The following is a 16,091-nucleotide window of genomic DNA, read 5'->3' on the forward strand; positions in this document are numbered from 1 at the left end:
CCAGAACACAGGGCATCCAACTCTTCCTGTATCTGGATGATATCCTGATCCAGACCACATCAGTTCAATTGGTCTTATAACATCTAGACTTCTCCTTGTATCTCTTTAAAAGTCTGGGGTTCACCATAAACTTTCAAAAATCCTCCCTGATTCCATGACAAGATCATGTGTTCTTGGATGCAGGATCCTAACAGGACAAATGATGGCCTGCCTTCCTTCAGACAAGATTTTATCCCTCACTTCTTATTTCAAGGGGACACGTCTTCTCAAAGCCCTCTTGGCCAGGGAGTTTCTCAGGCTCCTGTGGTTCATGACCTCCACCATCACCATGGTACCCTAGCAAGGCTTCCCATGAGGAAATGTTAGTGGTACTTGAGAACAGTCTGGAAGCAACACTTGCACCCCCTGGAGTCCATGGTTCCACTGTTACCATGCCTTTCCAGGGAGCTGAATTGGTGGATATCCCAGATAAAGGCCAACCTGGGCCTGCCCTTACAACCCCTTTTCCCCAATCAAGACCTGTACACAGATGCTTCAGAAGCAGGTTAGGGAGCAATCTTTGGAGACTGGAGAGTGAGAAACACATGGTCTCTGAACCAACACAGGGAATACATCAGTATCAAGGAGATGAGACCCTTGATACTGGCACTATAAATTTTCAAGGATTGTATCCTGTCAGGTGTGCTGAGGTGGCACACAGAAAATACCACAGTGATGTGGTACATCAACAAGCAGGGGGAGGGACAAGGTCCTACCTCCTGTGCAAATTGGCTCTGCAGGCATGGGAAATCACCCTAGAGAGACACATCAGCATTCTAGCCATCTACATACCTTCAGCAGAGAATGTGATGACAGATTCTCTAAGCAGGACCATGACCCAATCCCACGAATGGTTGCTAAACAGGGATGTTTTCCTGGACCTGGTACATTGATGGGGTATTCCAGAAGTGCATCTTTTTGTCTCCCCCATGAACAGACAACTACCAACCTTCTGCTCCAGGGTACCTTATCCTGAAGCATGGAGGGTGGATGCCTTTTCATTCCCTTGGAAGGGAATGTTTGCTTATGCATTCCCTCCTTCAAACTCATACAAAAAGTTCTGTTGAAGATTCAGAGGGAATAACCCAAAATCTTGTTGGTGACCACCTACTGGCCAAGGCAGCACTGGTTTCTCCTATTACATCATCTAGTCAAGGGCAATCAACCTGCTCACACAGGAGAACAGAATGCTCATACACACCCAACTATCCACCCTGAACCTTACATTGTGGTTGATAGGGCACTGATTCTCTTCAGACACCTTTACACGGAGGGCTTGCTTCAGATACTGCAGGAGGCCAGAAAACCAACTACCAGAAAATCTTATCTATCCAGCTGGAGGAGGTTTTCTGTTTAGTGTCAAAAACAAAATTTCCAGCCACTCACAGTAGAACCTCATGTGGTTTTGTCTTACCTGTGTGAACTGATGAACTCGGGCTTGTCTTATTCCTCCATTAAAAGACACATCCGCCATCTCAGCAAGCCTTTCTCTTATCCCACCTCTAGCTTCTGGAGTAGAAGTTAAGCTATTTATGAAGGGGGTACTTCATCTTAGACTTCCAAGGAAGCCCATCCCACCTCCTTGAGATCTAAATTTTGTTCTGGAAAAATTACCCTAGCACCCTTTGAGCCAGCCAAGGACTGTTCTCTCCAACACTGTACATTGGAAAACTATCCTCTTAGTGGCCATTACCTTGGCCAGAAGGGTTTCTGAACTGCACGCCCTCATGGCCTCCTATCCTTTTACTGTTTTCCACAAGGAAAGGGTTTGTTTACATACTAATCCATCCTTTATGCCCAAAGTTGTTAATAAACTTTCCTTTAACCAGGCCATTAACCTTCATACCTTCTTCCCTTCACTTCAAAACCCTGCTGAAAGGATCCTCCACTCCTTGGATGTACATAGACAACTCTACTATTTGGCCAAGACCAAATCCATCCATAAATTGGACAGGCTCTTTGTCTCTTACCACCCAAGAGAGCTGGGGCATCCTGTTTTCAAGCAAACCGTTTGGTCTTGGATCTCTAAAACCATCTCCTTTTGCTACACAGCTCATGGCAGAAGACTTCCCTTCCCAGTAAAGGCACATTCTAATAGGGCAGAGAACTCCTCTGGTGCTTTCTTTAAGGGTTTGGATACAGCTGGCATTTTAGAAGTAGCTACATGTTCATGCTTTCACCAAACACTATAAGTTCGACATCATTTTCAGGTCCAGAGCAGGATTTGCTAGAGCCATCCTTCATGGCTTTGTGGAAAGTGCTTCTGTTCCTCCTCCTAACTTTCAATAATAGGAGCTTTTGCACTCTCCCTTATGTTATGGATACAGCAGCATATGAAGGACATAGTATTGTTGTGTAAAATCTTACCATAACTTTAGATGTCCTTCTCTTCTATATGCTGTTGTATAGTTTCCCACCCCGCCTTCCCCCTGACACATGCCTGACTCCTGAGAACCCACTCCGTAGTCACTGATTTCGGCGGCATACAGTTCTGAGGTAGGTGCATGCTGACATCTGTTTTGTACCTGTCTATTTATGACCGTTTGCTGAGAGTCACGGGATGTCACGCACACCTTTGCAGTAGCATGTATTCTTTGTAAAATGGCCAGACGTACGAGTCGACCAGAGGCAGACTCCCTTATGTTATGGATACAGCAGCATATAGAAGAGAAGGACATCTAAAGTTATGGTAATATTTTACACAACAATACTGTGTGTTTGTGTGTGTGTAATGCCCCAGTTAGAAATGGCAGGTTTGGTAACTTGTTTAGGCTCAAGCCCTGTACCTTGATTACAGGAGACAAGAGCATGAATCCTGTACACCAACTACCAGACTGTTATCAGGGGTGCATTTTCAAGGAAGAGTGAGTTTCAGGGAAAGAAAGCTTTACTATTGCTCATAAGAAGTCTGTTTTGTTCAACAAATTGCCACCATCAGTGTTTATGCTGTAAAATTTGAAAGTAGTATTAGTAGCACAACAGGTAGCATAATTGCTTTTGGTGCAGAAGGCTGTAGGTTCTACTTGCACACAATATAGATGGAGTGCTGATACAACAGTGCACTTTAAGGAGGGGGGGTTGGTGCACTCCTAAGTGTGTCCTCCTTTGGGTGAGATAATTAGTAACTATGAACTTGTTATGTGTTTGACAGCCATTCTGTATTACAATATTACCATTTTTTAATGTAACATGGGCAGTTTATTCTTCAAGGATAATAGGCACTGAATTTTATACATGAAACACTGAAATGTGAAGTTGTTTGCCAGCAGCAACCTCTTCATTAATTATAGTTGTTTGCCAGCAGCAACCTCTTCATTAATTATATATATCTTTAATGTTGAATAATTTAGATAACTTAGTTCTGCAGAGATTGTGTACATTGACTGATATTGGTGGATTGTAATGGCAGAAGTTAGACTGGTGTTTTATGGTTGAAATGCTCTGAAATGGGTAGTGTTGTCATTATTGGTTCATACATTTTGTTTCATTGCTCACTGGCAAAATGTTCAAAACTACCAGTTTAAAACACCCTGTAACAACTGGTGCTGTATTATACAAGGAATATAATTTAATACAATCTGGAAGGTGCATCAAAGAACACATGCATGCATACATGGCCCTAAAAATGTTTGCGAGGGGCCTATGGTGTGAAAAAAAAAGGTAAACTCAATGTGCCACTGCCAGATGCATTTTCTTTGAAAGTGGGTTTCACTGCCATTTAAATGAATGCGAGTTTCAAGGGCAGAGATGTTTACTGTTCATTCTTAGTCTGTTTTCATTGTGAGACTGTTTGGTTTTGTTTAGCAAATGGCTATCAGTGTTTGTACTATAAGATTTGAAATAAAAGTTTTAAATTAAATCCAAGTATCTCTAATCATTGAAGAAGTAAAGAAGAAAATAGTCTGCATACTGACAGATCTGAACAATGTTTATGGTAACTGTGGACAAATAGCCAATTAGTGAGACACTGGATTGGCCAGGGGGTTGCTGCTGGTTGAGTCCCTAAATAGGAGGTAAGGTTCAGGACCTAACTTAGAAAGTTTTACCCTGATTTGTTTGTAAATTTATTTTGGGTTTTATTAATCTGAATTTTTTTTTTACGTTTGAATTACTGCCACATATATGGTTATCTCTGGCTCTTGGCTGAGGCAAGGTATATAAATATTTTCAGTGCATGCTTCAAACAGGTTAAATTCGAAGAATACTGCATTGCTGAGAAGTAGAACATCTACTGTTATGATAAGATTTTACACAAATGTACATTCTGCATTTTTCCACAAATTTGGAAAAATGTTGCATTTCTGATTTTCTGATGTGCTATCATAAATCAGTTGATGAGCTCCTTCTGTAAAACAAGACATTTTTTAACAGGTGAGATATTTTGAGAATGTTAACATTTTGTTGTTTCTTCTTTCATGCCCTTCCTGTTTTATCAGTGTTGATTAAACACAGCGTCTAAGGGAATTTTATATGTCCTTCCATAGATCACTGTTGTAGTATTCTAAACAGATGGGTTATATTGTCAAGTAACCTGGATGTTCAGCTAGGGTATAAAAGCCAAACCTTCCACAGAGTCATTCATCCAACATTTGACCTAAACCTGCAGGTGTAAGCGTACATAAGAGGGTGAAGGAGCATAAATCCTCACACTCTCTCTCAGCCAGTATGAATGTAGGTCTCAAACCCGTCTGTCTATTCTACACATGGTCATTGGTACTGTTGGCCTTCACTAGTTCAGATAGGTGCCTTGTGGGGGAACCTTCCTTTATTTTTCACAGCTGTATTACTGTTTGTTGCTCTATTAGATATCATCTAGGAGGGGGAAAGTGCGATTTTGGTAGGTAAATTCCATATAAGGACATCCGCTCCTGGTGCTTTTTTTGTTTAGGTTCAGAGCATGACTAAAAAAAAAAAACTGTATGGTCTGTCAGTTGTTCATTCCAAAAACTCTTTGAACTAGACTTTCAACCCTTAATTCCTGCTTGGAAAGTCAGTGCCTTAAGCACCTCTCCCAAGCAAAGATGGAGGACCCTTCCAAACCTGATGTCCTGCCAGTTCAGAAGAAAATGCATAAGAGGCCTTGGCCTGACATTGCATCTGCCCAGTCAGACTCAGATGTACCAGCAGAGGTCTCAGAACCAGCGATATGCTCAACACCTGCCCAGACTCTAATACCACCACCCTGGAAGAGGCTGGTATTCTGTCTGAGGTTCGCATGTCTGAAATGACTGAAGGTACTGATAATGGTGATGAGGGAACCAAGCTTATTAATTTCCGAAGGACCCAATGGCATACAAAGATCCTCATTAGAGAAAAAATATCCAGCTCTCTCGCTGAAGTTCATCAGATGTTGGAGCCTCAGTGTGTAGTCAAAGTGGATGCTGCACTGAAGAAAAAGAAACAAAAAAATCTAAAAACATTCCTTCCCCCAGACGTCCAAAGAAAAGGAGTGGATGAATTTTTCACAGAGCCTATTTAAGGCTATTACAGCACTCAGGCCATCATCTTTTCCAGGGCCTATGGTTTCTTCCTCCACGTCACAAAAGAGACAACTAGATACATCTTTTGAAGATGAAGAGAAGGAATCCTACTGTGATGAGCACTCATCAGTGTATTCATCCCAAATCCATTCACCAGTTCAAGCGGCATCTGATGATAAAGATTCCCTATACCTTGATTCCCTGGTTGAAGAAGCTTTATTTGGGGGACACTTTTGTGATTATGATGAAGCATTTTCAAATGGTAATCTGGGCAGATTTCTGAAATTCAACAATGATACCATAAACGCTTGAGAGTAGGTAATCCTGGAGGCTTTTATGGATGCTTTTACATCCACTTGCACTGCACTAGATCCCAGCCACCTGCTCCAAAAGGCCTGACAGATTTGACAAGGTACCTGAGCACTTAAAATTTCGGTCCTAAAAATTTTGTGGCAGGCCCCTCTATGGTTTCCATGTATACAAATAAGCCCCTTAAAGTATTACCTGTTGTCAGTGCTCTTCCTTCAGATATGCACATCAGGGCAATTGTTAGGCTGAGGAAAAAGGTTTGTACATCTTCAACTCTGACCTTTAGAATTCTGAATTATCAGACTCAAATGACCAAATACTTATTATCTATCCTCAACAATTTGAATAGAACATTGTCCTCCCTGAGAAGTCTACCACTAAACAGGAGGCCTTATCCTTGGTGGCTTAGAATTTAAGTAGCTAGGCACAGCATTAAATGCAGCTGTGATGCAGTGGAGACCTTGTCCAGGGCAACTGCTACAGGTTCTGTGATCAGGAGGTATGCTTGGCTACATTCTCAAACTCTTCCAGAAGACACTAAGGCGAAACTCATAAACTCTGCCTTAAATAAGGATCTTTTGTTTGGTCCAGTTACAGACAGTCTTTTCAAACAGTTGCAGGAACAAGGTAATATTATGAAGGACTGCAGACAGATCTTTGTTACTTCTTTACCTAGGTACAATAGGAATTACCCTGCAAAACACACATTCTTTGCCTACAGGGAATCCATGCATTCCCTTAAGGTCAAGAAAATGCCTAAAAAAGATTCCAAGACAAATCAAACAAGGGCTGTAGATCTGGGAGGCCTCTTTGCCCATAGAAGTCCATCTGACTACATCCAGTCGACATCCCTACCCCACTGTCCATCCCTTCCCCTATCTAAAAGGCAGACCTCATCCCCAAAAACTAGCTTCTTATCACTTCAGAAAAATGTATGCTTTCAATCATCCAGAAAAGACAGAATAACCTGGAAAAAAGTTCCTCCTTTCACTGGCATACCTCCTCCTCCTCTTCCACAAAATTCAGTGCAGTTACTCCATACCATCATTCAGACATTGCTACAGCAGGACACAGTAGAACCGGTACTCCCACAATGTGTGGGAAAGGAGTTCTCTTTCAGACTCTCCATTGTCTTAAGAAAAGAATGACTGGAGACCAATTATGGATCTTTCCACTCTCAACACTTTCCTCATTTTTCCTTCTTTCAAGATGTTTGCATCTGTAAACTCTGCTTCCATTCATCTTTCCTCAAACCTTCCTGCTGTCTTTGGAAATGATGGATGCCTATCTCCACATTCCCATTCACCCTGCCTACAGGAAATTTCTGAGCTTTTCTACTGACCCATCATACTTTCAGATGTTATTCATATTGATCTCTGCTGCAATAGTAAGCTATATAGGTTACATCCTACCAAGGATATAACAGACAGACAGCTTTCAAAGCTTCAGGGCACCTTCCTTGTACCTGAACTGTCTGGCAGCTCAAACTGAGCTGAGATGACTAAAAGACAAGTTTGGGTGCCAAGCCCTTGAGAGCTTTACTGCTGCAAAATAGTACCTCCTCTAAGGCTTTCGAGGATTGACAGTTCACTTGTGCTGTTCCTTTGGTGGGCAGGTAAGTTCCATTTGGGGGGAAAAAACTTTCATTCAGTTTTTTTTAACAACACTTTCCCCTTCGGGAAATTTATTTTAAAGCTAATAGTTTGTGTTTTAATGGACTATCATGAGACTGTACTGTACTTTTAAACTGGAGTACTCTTTTTTACTGTCAGTTTAAAAGTAGTTTAAATTAACTGAAAAACATTTTTTTCTCTGTGGGGAAATTGTGTTTATTTTAATTTGTTTGTTTGGCAAAGTGTGCTTTTTACTGTGTGTGTCTGTAAAAAAGGGACTTTTAAAGACTTACTTTTTACTGGCATTTGCTGCTTGATTTTCCTGGGAAAAAGGCACCATTTTCATCTTGACCATGAAGCAATCTGTTGGTCCTTCTTCCAGCCACAAAAAGAAAAAGTTAAGCAAACAGCCTTTGCCATCCCAGCAGGCTAGCAGTTTGCCTCATCTGCAGGTGGGTGACTCTGTTGTGTGGCCATTAGTTGTACCTCAGACCATTCATCTTTTACCCTGGATCCTTCTGGTATTGCACCTACAACCACTATGGATTGGGGGTTAGTTACATCCACTCCAGTTGTTGAGGGGTCACCTCAGTGTTCAAGGGTGAACCACTATTGCTAATCCTGGGAGAGGGAACAGGGAAAGCTTTCCTGATTAGTCAGACTAGTGTGTCCATACCTGGGGAAGTTACTGCTATCATTTATAATTGACTTCATTTTTTCTGTCAAAAAGAAACTGAAAACTAAACATGCATCTCTCCTTCTTCAAATTTCCTTTTCCTTTTTATTCAGGCATTTGATTCTTCATATTTATTACTTTCTGATAAATGAAAGGAGGATACCTCTTTTCCTGAAGGAACAGATACAGGTTTTCTCCTCAGTTTTCTGATTCAGACACAGAGAAGATCTCAGGGTCTGATTCACCAATTAGAGTTTGTCTCTCTGTCTGAGAGAAACTGTTTCCAGAATGTGAAGTGTTTTCAGTGGAAGTACACTGTGGTTTCTCAGTCCCTCAGAAAATTATACAAGCTGTTACAGAATTAATTTCATTAACCTTCACTAATTCCTCCACTTCTATCAGCTTTGAAGGGTGTGTGTGTGTGTGTGTTTCTGCCTGTAATTTTTGTGATAGCCAGCCTGTTGCCCCTAAAAAAAAGCAGAATGTATAAAGCTCCTCAGTCTTTTAAGTTTTATACACTCATCCCAAATCTGACCCAGCAGCTATAGCTTTAATTTAGCCTACTGCTACTAAACAGAAAGTTAATTCCTATCCTACTCTTTTTGATAAGGATGAGAAGATTATTGATGGGTAAGGGAATATAGTGTATGCTTCTGCAACTTTGATTCAGAATTTTGAATTGTCAGGCTCTTATGTCAAAGTTAATTCTGACAAGTTGTGAAAGTACAAGGAATGTTTTGCAGTTTCTTCTTGGGAGGAAAATTAAAAATTCTGATTTATAATATTTAGTTTCTTCTGTTGTACTAGTCATTTCTTCCTTCTTAGAGTGTGTATGGCTCACTTGATCATTCTTGTAGGGCTGTGACCTTTGGTACTATTTTGAGAAGATTTGCCTGGCTGCGTTTTTCATAACCTTCCAAGAGGATGTAAATAATGAGTTTTTTTTCTTCTTTGGCTAGAGATTCACTTTCTGGTTCTTTTGCTGCAGAGGTGATCAGAAAGTGTGATGAAAGGGGTAAGTAAAATCAGGGAATCTCTTAAGATTTTTCTGCCCTCTTTTTTTCAGATTTTCTAAGGGATTCTGTTGCTCATAAGTGCATGAGACCTCAGCTTTGTGCTACAGAAAGTAACTCTCCCTTCTTTCAATCCAGAAGCATCTGCCTATCGCAAATTCTGGGTTTGGAAAGCTATTATTCTGCTAGTTCTTACCTCTGCTAGGCAAACTTCAAACTCCAGGCCCTTATGGCAAGTGTTCTGTTAAGATTTTTCATAAGGACAGAGTGCCTTTAAGGGGCCAATCACACCTTCACGCCAAAAGTAGTAAATTAACTGTCCCCCAATCAGGCCATAAATCTTCCCACTGTCTCTCTAATCCACAAAATAAGGGAGAAAAAATTCTGCATTCCCTGGGATGTGCATAGACAGATGAGATTTTTCCTGGATAAGACCAAGGAGATTCCCAATCTGACCAATCTGGAATAAACTACCTGTCTATATCAAACAAAGCTCCTCATTAGCACTCTTCAAGAAAAATCTTGATGATTGGATGGGAAATAGGAAATTCACCCCGGGGATCACTTCTGTGTCTCTGCTCGACAGTGGCACAGGAAAATAATTTTCTTGGGTGGCAAAAGCCAGGATACCTTTTTGGCTGGGCTTGTATAGGCCCTAGGGCCAATAGCCTAGTACCTACCTATGAAATTGTTTGTCTGTTTCCAAGACTCCAAATTTGGTAACCCCATTTCAAAATAGACTATTGCTAATTAGATATCTAAACCTATTTCCTTTTACTTCACTTTATATGGAAAATCCTTACCCTCTCCAGCAAAGGCTCATTCTACTAGAGCAGTGGTCTCATCTAGAGCATTTTACAAGGAGATTACTTCTAGAAAATGTTAGAGGCAACTACTTGGTCTTTACATACTTTCACGAAAAATTACAGAGGGAATGCGTTTTCTAGATCCAGAGCCACTTTTGCCAGGTCAGTCATCACTGGATTGCTAGACAGTTCTTCGATCTTCCATCCATCCATCACACTTCTTAAGCTTTGGGAATCACCTTTCTATTTGAAGTACTGCAACAGTGATGTAAAGAAGGACATATTACAGTTGTGTTAAGAACTTCCCATAACATTAGATGTCCTCCTGAACACTGTTGCAGTATTCCTTCCATCCCTGCCTTCCCACATTTTTGATTCTTTTTCCCTTTTTCCTCTTGGACTGAGGGAGCATCACCGTCCTTGTGCCTTTCCCATCTCAGCTGATCAGTTGTTTCTCAGAACTCTTCAGGCATACTGACCTTGAGATAGTCTGAGGATTTATGCTCATACATCTGCTTATGTACACTTAGAACCACTGGCTTAGGTCATACATCGGACCCATGGATCTATGGTAAGTTTTGGTGGCCGGATGTCCATATTATTTGGCAAGGTAGCCCATCTGTTTGGAATACTGCAGCAGGGATCAGCAGTACATCTACTGTTACAGTAAGTTCTTACTCAACTATACCATTGTTACTCCAACAATACCTCAACTCCATTTTAACAAAAATGCATGTAGCTAAGTATTGGCTAGAGACTGAAATTATTTTATTTTTAGAACTTATTAAAGCTTCAAAAATATTTGGACAGAATGTCTAGGTAAGTTAAGTAGCACAGTGGAAAAGAGGAATATATACCTATAGTGGGTGATAAACATGTTGCGTCAGTGTTGTCTACATCTTTGTTATCAGGCACACACTAAATGAAATATAATTTATGGTTTGTATATTCTAGGAAATGACCATCCCGTGGTGTCTGAAGAGAGCGGAACTTGTATTTAAATGTGTTAAAGGTCAGTGTACTGTTCCTGGTAAATGTTTCTAAAAATCATGGTGCTTCATAACACGCATTTCATAGTAGGATTTTAAAGCATGTTGAATTTATTGCTGCTTAATGTGTTGGTTTAGCAGTTATTTTGATACTGGTAGAAAAAAATATTTTCTATCATTCTGAAAGCCTGGAATCTGTTTGTCCATGGGAAAAATAAAATATTTTATTTATTTTGTTTATGTATGTTTGTATGTATGTATGTATTTATGTATTTTATTTACTACATAAATGAGTTGGTCACTCCCTGGGTATAAAATATTAAAGCAGATGAGCAAAGAAGACATTTATGTATGCAGTACAGACGCAAAAAGTTCAAACTACCTATATAGGTAATATTAAGAATAGCATAAAGTTGTATAGTTAGTTGAGGTAATGATTAATAAGCACTATATACAAGGAAGCTACTATAAACATGGCACTATGTACATTTTTTGTATGTGAAACTATGCTAAGCAAAGCCCTGTGTGTCGATAAAGTTAATGCTTATTCCAAGAACATTTGATTAGCTTGTATCTTGGAAGCAAGAATATTTTGATTCCTCCTAAAGAAGTTCTTTCAGATATTTCTTAAATGTGTAAAGGGTATTATTAATTTTCACTTCATTTGGTAGGTGGTTTCAAACAGCATGGTTTAGTCTGGTAAAGTTTTGTTTGTTTTTTCCAATTGATTGCTTAAATCTTGGTCTGTTGAGTGTAAGGATAGTGTGTGACTGTCTCTAAGTAAGTAGGGAGTTTTTTTTTCAGTGGTGGGCACTAACTCATTTGAAGAATTTTAAATACTAATGCCTCTAATAGAAAAGTAGCCCTGTTGGGAATATGGATCCCATGGAACTTGTCCAGCAAGTCACAATGTATGCATTCTGGCTGGTGAAAAAGGCATGAGACCATGCTTTAATCATTTTATAAATTTGTATCTGAAAATAATGCCATTGTCCACCCAGTTATTAATAGAACATATAAAATGAATGTCTCTGCAACGCGTTACACCATAAATATAATTTATTTAGCCAGATGCAATGTATTTTCTACCTTCTATGTAGGCAAAAGTTTTGGAAGACTTAAAGGTAGGATTTGTGAACATTATTCTGAAGTTTGCAGACACTTAGAAACTAATGTCCTTTTCGAACATGTACAGGAAGGTGTTCATCATTTTTACTGAAATTTAGTATTCTAGACTAGATACATAAAGATTTAAGAGGAGGCAATGAGACATTAAAAACAGAAAGATGTGAATATAAATGGATCTATCAACTACATGTTGACCATTTACTTGGGCTAAATGGAACATATTGTTTAAAACCCCTTTTGAAATCTAGAATGCTTAGAAAATAAATGTGAATTAATGCAACTGTATGTTTCTGTCACTTTAAATTTAAACTGTTAATGATCTCAATTATTTGAGAAAATGAGTGGTTGCCATTCGTTAAGTGCTTTGTAAAGATTTATATAAGCTGCAATTTTTGCTCCATTTTTGTTTTTAACACTTGAAAAGTCATGTTTGTGTGAAAACTTGTGTTTTGAAATAAATTTACTTCCTTGGTGCCTTTGAGCCAGTGGACTGCTTTTTATTTATTTATCTTTGTATACTTGGCTCAGATTGTACTCATATGAACTACCCCTTTTGTGGGTTTCTGGTACAGGGAACCATTCTGTCTGTTCCTTTGTCTTCGCAGTGAACAGGGTTTTATTCCAGGATGTTTCTGGTTCTAAGAAAGGAGGGGTCGTGGAGACCCATTCTAGACATGTCCTTGTTGTCTCTGCTGTCATTTTTCCCTCTGTTGCCACCTGAAGCACTTTTAGTATCCCTGGATTTAAAGGATGCTTACCTCCACATTCCTATTCACCTTCTCTTCAGGAAGTTTTTACATTTCTGTTTCATCCTCTCATTATTAGTTCTCTGCTTTGCCTTTTGATCCATCTGCAGCTCCAAAAATCTTTACCAAATGTGTGGCCCCTATGGTAGTCTTTTTCAGACTTCAGAAAATTCAAATATTCTCCTTACCTGAATGAACTTTTGATTCAAACTCCCTCTCAGAAGCTCTTGCTTCAGGATCTGCACTTCAATATGCTTTTACTACACAGTGTGGGGTTCACCCTCAATCTCAAAATGTCTTTGTTGACTTCATCCCAGGACTAAGTGTTCCTGGATTGCAGGATTCAGACAAATGCAATGTTGGCCCTCCCTTTGACTGCTTATTTCCAGTCCCTTCTACCTCTTTCAGTCCTGCCTGCAAGGGCATTTTTCCGAGCTCTGGGGTACATGGCATTCACCATTCTTATGGTTCCCTTTGCCTTACTTCACATGAGGAAATTTCAGTGGTATCTCAAGACTGTTTGGCTCCAGCACAACCATCCTTTGGAGTATCTGGTTCCTCTCTTGCCTTGTCTCAAGCAGAAGCTCCGCTGGTAGATTCACCAGATTTCCCTGAATCCAGGTAGGCCTTTTCAGGTTCCACTCACTACTCAGAAACTGTACACAGATGTTTCTGATCAAGGTTGGGGAGCCTCCTCCAACAACCTCAACGTCCAGGGTCTTTGGTCCCATCAATAACTGGCAGACCTTATCAACATCAAGGAAATGAGGGCTCTACTTCTAGCTGTCCATGCCTTTCACTACCTTTGATTCTGGGTCCTCTAAAGGTTTCTACAGACAACACCACAGTTATGTGATACATCAACAAATAAGGGAGCACAAAATCCCACTGTCTTTGCAGGCTGGCTCTTCAAGCTCGGGATTTTGCAGGTTGCCAATACTTAGTTCTTCAGCCAGTTTACATTTCTTCAGAACACAGTCTCATGGCAGACTGAGTAGGTCCAGGACAAATCCTCATAAATGGATGCTTCACAGAAAGGTGTTTCTGGACATTGTACATCAGTGTGGTAGTCCTCAAACAGATCTTTTTGCCTCTCTTCCGAACAGACAAGTTCCCCAGTTCTGTTCAGGGGTGCCAAGTCCTCTCTCTCTGAAAGTGGACGCCATGTCTTTTTCTTGGAAGGGGATGTTTCTGTATGCCTGTCCCCCACTTCCTCTACTACCAAAGGTCCTGCATAAGATCATATGGGACAGGCCCAAAATCTTGCTTATGACTGCATTTTGGCCCAGACAGCAGTGGTTCTCCCTTCTATTTCATCTGGCCAAGGGCAGTTATCATAAGTTACCTCACAAGATGGATCATGTCACACAAGCCAAAGGATTTCTCATTCACCCTCACTTGCCAATCCTTTATTTCAATCTTTGGTGATAGGATTTTGATTAATTTTCGACACCAAGTTTCTGAGGATGTGCTTCAGGTTTTGCTTGAGGCCAGAGAACCCACTACTAGAAAATCCTATGTGACTAAATGGAAGAGATTTTCTATTTGGTGTTTGAGGTTTGATAGGGATCCTTTTTCATTGGATATTTGTATGGCCCTTTCTTATTTGTGTGAGTTGCTCAATTCTGGATTGGCATATTCATCTGTTAAACTTAATTTGTCAGCCATTTCTGCTTGTCTGCCTCTGAATCCACATCTAGCTTCAAGATTTGAAGACAATTTCACAAAGGCATTCTTCATATTTGACCTCCAAGAAAGCATAGTCCTCCTTCTTGGGACCTTAGTTTTGTTCTTGAGAAATTGACTCCTCTCCCTTTTGAACTTGGGTTTCCTGTTCCTACAACATTGTACTTGGAAGACTGTATTGTAGGTGGTTCTTATATCTGCCACGAAGGTTTCTGAGCTTCAAACACTCATGGCAGTTCTACCTTTTTTGTTTTTTCCTCAAGGAAAGGGCTTCTCTTCATAAAAACCCTTCTTTTATTCTCAAGGTAGTTAATGATTTATCCTTGAATCGGTTCATTCATTGTTTTTTTTCCCTTCTGCACAGAATCCTAGTGACAGGGTTCTTCACACCTTGGATTTACATAGGCAGCTCAGATATTACCTAGACAAGACAAAGCATATCAGGATATCTGAGCAGCTTTTTGTTTCCTTTCAGGAAATTGGGTTTGGTGGTATCTAAATCCATCTCCTACTGGATTTTTTTAAGACCACTTCTTTTTGCCTTCTTTTTGTGGAAAGCAGCTTTCTTCTTATGTTTATGCTCATTCTGCTAGGCCAGTGGCCTCTTCTAGTGCTTTTTTCAGGGATCTGGATACTAGATTCATCCTGGAAGCTGCTGCTTGGTCTTCTGTTCACACGTTCACCAAACATTACAAGTTGGATGTCATTTCCAGAGCTAGGGTGGGTTTTGCCAGGACCAACTTTCATAGGTTTTTGGAGGGCTTTTCTATGGCCTCTTCCTCCCATACATCAGAGTTACTTTTATATTCTTCCCAAGAAGGAAGAATACTGCAACAGTGATAAGGAAAAACATAGCACAGTTGTATAAGATCTTACCAAACAGTAGATGTCCTATAACACTGTTGCAGTATTCCATCCATCCATCCTACCCACTGTTAAATTCTGTTGTTTTACTTCTGGTTGAGGGGTCTTTCTTACATTTTTTTCCACCTTCTTCTTCCCTTCTAGGATGTACAGTGTTATTGCTTTTCTCTGGGGTTGCTGTGGTTATTCTGGGACACTTCAGTTCTGAGGATTAGGCACTCGTACGTCACCTATGTACCTTACATGTAGGACATAGGTCTGAAGTATGGTGACTGGAAGGTGTAAAGGCTTTGATGTGCTGGGTGGATGTTCAGCTATTTTCAGCAGGATGTCCCAAGAGTGAAGAATACTGCAACAATGAGAAGTAGCACATCTACTGTTGTAGTATAACTCCACAACTGTACTTTTCCCTTAGTATTTGTAGTAGTAGAATATATTTCCACTGATTTGTTTACATCTTTTTTCTGACTTTGTCATGATTCTTTGACATCAACAAAGAAGCTGAAGTTGATAATTTAGTTTGCATCCATTTTTCCATCAGCACTTGAGCTAGGAAGATTCAGAGTCTACACATTGTGATATGACAATCCTAACACCGGGTCTATATTATAACAATGAAACACCAGGTCTTCGAACACCTAAACATCGACATCTAATGAGCGAAATCCGAAATGCACGAATGGACACTTTCACAGGGAAAAAATTTGCTTGGCTGACCAACAGGAAAACAAACTTTCAAACC

At 40.1% G+C, this 16,091-nt stretch overlaps 1 protein-coding gene across 3 annotated transcripts in view; it reads left to right on the top strand.

Annotated features, from left to right (window-relative positions):
- Nucleotides 1-16,091, top strand: part of CCHR11.PART0H12orf4 (chromosome chr11.part0 C12orf4 homolog) — a 919,017-nt gene that overhangs the window by 762,672 nt on the left and 140,254 nt on the right. For all 3 annotated transcript variants that reach the window (XM_044087562.1, XM_044087561.1, XM_044087563.1), the window contains one exon: nucleotides 10,891-10,948. In XM_044087562.1, the coding sequence (XP_043943497.1) occupies nucleotides 10,891-10,948 (58 nt within the window). The remainder of the gene's footprint in view (nucleotides 1-10,890; nucleotides 10,949-16,091) is intronic.

This window comes from Protopterus annectens, chromosome 11.part0 (genome assembly GCF_019279795.1).
Source record: "Protopterus annectens isolate FY-2018-M chromosome 11.part0, PAN1.0, whole genome shotgun sequence".
NCBI lineage: Eukaryota > Metazoa > Chordata > Ceratodontiformes > Protopteridae > Protopterus > Protopterus annectens.